Source organism: Cervus canadensis, chromosome 28 (genome assembly GCF_019320065.1).
Source record: "Cervus canadensis isolate Bull #8, Minnesota chromosome 28, ASM1932006v1, whole genome shotgun sequence".
In the NCBI taxonomy this organism is placed as follows: Eukaryota; Metazoa; Chordata; class Mammalia; order Artiodactyla; family Cervidae; genus Cervus; species Cervus canadensis.
The window spans coordinates 47267487-47270537 of NC_057413.1; the positions used below are offsets into that span (position 1 = coordinate 47267487).

The 3051-nt window shown below is 43.6% G+C and overlaps 1 protein-coding gene across 2 annotated transcripts in view; it reads right to left on the reverse strand.

The window, feature by feature from the left end:
• MRPS10 (mitochondrial ribosomal protein S10) overlaps positions 1-2596 on the reverse strand; it is a 12920-nt gene extending 10324 nt beyond the window's left edge. Inside the window, exon 1 of one of the 2 annotated variants that reach the window (XM_043450453.1) lies at positions 2389-2596. In XM_043450453.1, the coding sequence (XP_043306388.1) occupies positions 2389-2436 (48 nt within the window). In that variant the 5' untranslated portion in view covers positions 2437-2596. The remainder of the gene's footprint in view (positions 1-2388) is intronic. The other variant, XM_043450454.1, reaches the window with a different exon arrangement.
• Between the last annotated feature and the right edge of the window lie 455 nt (positions 2597-3051).

Below are 3051 nucleotides of genomic sequence, written 5' to 3' on the forward strand. Positions count from 1 at the left end.
CTTAAAAACACTTCAAAGGTGAGAATACCAGTTTAGTACAAACAAAATTAAAACAACAGAGGGTCACCTAAGTTGTTAAGAATGTCTATTCATAGCTTATTATCCTTTTCCCTCTCTTTGCCGAAGGAGGAGGCAAATCAAAACTTTCATAGTCTCCCTTGGATCAAGGGGGAAAAACAAAAAGAAGAAAGGAAATCAAGCACAATACCACAAGGTGGTAAGAGGTACAGGCCTTTCTCCACACATATTCACAGAGAAAACTGCCTCCCATGTTTGTGGGCCAGTGAGCCCACAATCCAGTTGTGCTGAAGAACCACAGGTCTAAGGAATATGACACTTCCCAAGTATCTTCCCCTGCTTTTAAAATCTCAAACCCCACCCTTATGGCAGAAAGTGAAGAGGAACTAAAGAGCCTCTTGATGAAAGTGAAAGAGGAGACTGAAAACGTTGGCTTAAAGCTCAACATTCAGAAAACTGAGATCATGGCATCTGGTCCCATCACTTCATGGGAAATAAGATGGGGAGACAGTGGAAACAGTGTCAGACTTTATTTTTTTGGGCTCCAAAATCACCGCAGATGGTGACTGCAGCCATGAAATTAAAAGACGCTTACTCCTTGGAAGGAAAGTTATGACCAACCTAGATAGCATATTAAAAAGCAGAGACATTACTTTGCCAACAAAGGTCCTTCTAGCCAAGGCTATGGTTTTTCCAGTGGTCATGTATGGATGTGAGAGTTGGACTGTGAAGAAAGCTGAGCACCGAAAAATTGATGCTTTTGAACTATGGTGCTGGAGAAGACTCTTGAGAGTCCCTTGGACAGCAAGGAGATCCAACCAGTCCATCCTAAAGGAGATCAGTCCCGGATGTTCATTGGAGGGACTGATGCTGAAGCTGAAACTCCAATACTTTGGCCACCTCATGCGAAGAGTTGACTCATTGGAAAAGACCCTGATGCTGGGAGGGATTGGGGGCAGGAGGAGAAGGGGATGACAGAGGATGAGATGGCTGGATGGCGTCACTGACTCAATGGGCATGAATTTGAGTAAACTCCGGGAGTTCGTGATGGACAGGGAGGCCTGGCGTGCTGCGAATCATGGGGTCGCAAAGAGTTGGACGTGACTGAACTGAACTGAAAGTGCTGTTACATCCACAAATGAACCTTAAGAAGTTCTTACCTTTGCTTTCCTTTCTTTTTTTGAGGGAGTGGAGCCTCTGCTCTGGGTAAATATGTCTTAAAAATAATTCAAAATTTCAACCTTTAATGCTACCTGACTTAAGACAGTGGTTCTCAAAGTGTGGTCTAAGGACCTCTGAGGGACTTCTGAGACACTTTCAGAGGCGGCTCCCGAGGCTAAACTTACATTTTTTTTTATAATAACAGTAAGATGCTACTTTCAACTTTCCCACTCAAAGTCTCTCACCAGAGTACAGTGAAGTGTTCCAGAGACTGTATGGCCTCTGAGGTAGTAAGAGACTGCAGAAGCAGCTAGAGAAGCTGTCTTCTATTTAGCCAGACATTAAAGAGGTTTGCAAAAACATAAAACATGCCACTCCTCTCTCTCAATTTGTTGTGGAAAATCTACTTGCTTCCCATAAAACTGCTAATTATGTTAACATGTAATGAGTTTATTAGTGTTATTTTTAACTAAGTATTTTTAAGATTCTCGGTTGTATTTTCTAATAAGCTAAAAAATCGATAGCTTAAACACCACAAAACCCAAAGCTCCTTGGAGTCCTCAACATTAAAAAAAAAAAAAAGCAAACACTTTTTCTATGGTATGGAGTATAGCGGATTAACAATGTTGTGACAGTTCAGGTAACAGCGAAGGGACGCAGCTATACATATACATGTATCCAGTCTCCTAAAGAGTAGAGGAGTGCTGAAGCCAAATAAGAACGGCTGCTTGAATTTTTTTATTTTTTCTCCAAAAAACACAGCAGTGAATATTTAACCCACTTCTCTGATTTCAGAGACTGTCATCTGAGTCTCAGAAACCTGGTTGTCAGGAAGGTATCTCAATCTGATTCCGTGAGAAGCGTCTAAACTCTCAAGCCACCGAATTTTCGCGAGGTGTAGCTTCCTGACTTCTCTGAGCCTATTCCGCAAACGTGAAAGGCGAGGTCTGCAACATTCGCTCCAATATCCTCTCCACTTATCATAGTCTACTCTTCTTCTCGTTCCTGTCTTTGCCCTGAATCATTAACTTCTGTTTTATCCTGAGAGAATTCGAGATAAAATCAGCCCTTTTCTCGCCACCTTCTTCCAAACAACGGGTCAAAGTGCGGAATAAATATCGCGGAAGATGGGAAAAATGACAAGTGGCAATTAGACGTAATGGTACCTGTCCCTGTTCGGCCGCCTAATCCACGTAGCACGCTCCTTACCTGCCAGAGACGCCGGCCCAGGGACCCAAACACCGCTCGCGCCGCCATCTTGCCGTTCCCTCTCCCCCGGATCGCTTCCGGGATCACAGAGGCGTCCTTTGACCATAGAGTTCCGCAGAAGGAGAGAGTGTATCCTTGTGTTCCGGCGGAGGAATAACCACAGAGACGTGATTCCACGCTCTCGGGATGAACACAGCCGGCTTCCTTCAGGTCTTAACCTGGCCCATCCGCCTTCTTGTTATAGCTTCAGCTTGTTTCTAGGTAGTTACTGAGTTCCGTTAGTCGTTTGTTCTTTGCAGTTCCTGTCTTGTTGGACGTAAACATAACCACACGCTTGGAACAAATATGACTAATGTATTGACAGTGATTATCTCTGAGTTGATGGTTGATTGATAGTTGATTTTCCTGTTATAACGGAGCAAAGCGCTTGTGTGCCTGTGGCTCGCAAAAAAACCCAGACTGACAGTGGGGGTTTGCAGAGAGTAAGGATTTATTGCAGGGCGCCAGGCAAGGGAGTATGAGCCAAGCCTCAGATCCACTCCATGTTTATCTTTGGGTTAAGGTATTCTTGTCTGTTTTTTTTTTGTTGTTTTTTTTTTTAAGGGGAATAACCAAGAGGCTGGGTTTAGTGGTCTTGTGACATTTTCGAATCATAGTTTTGAG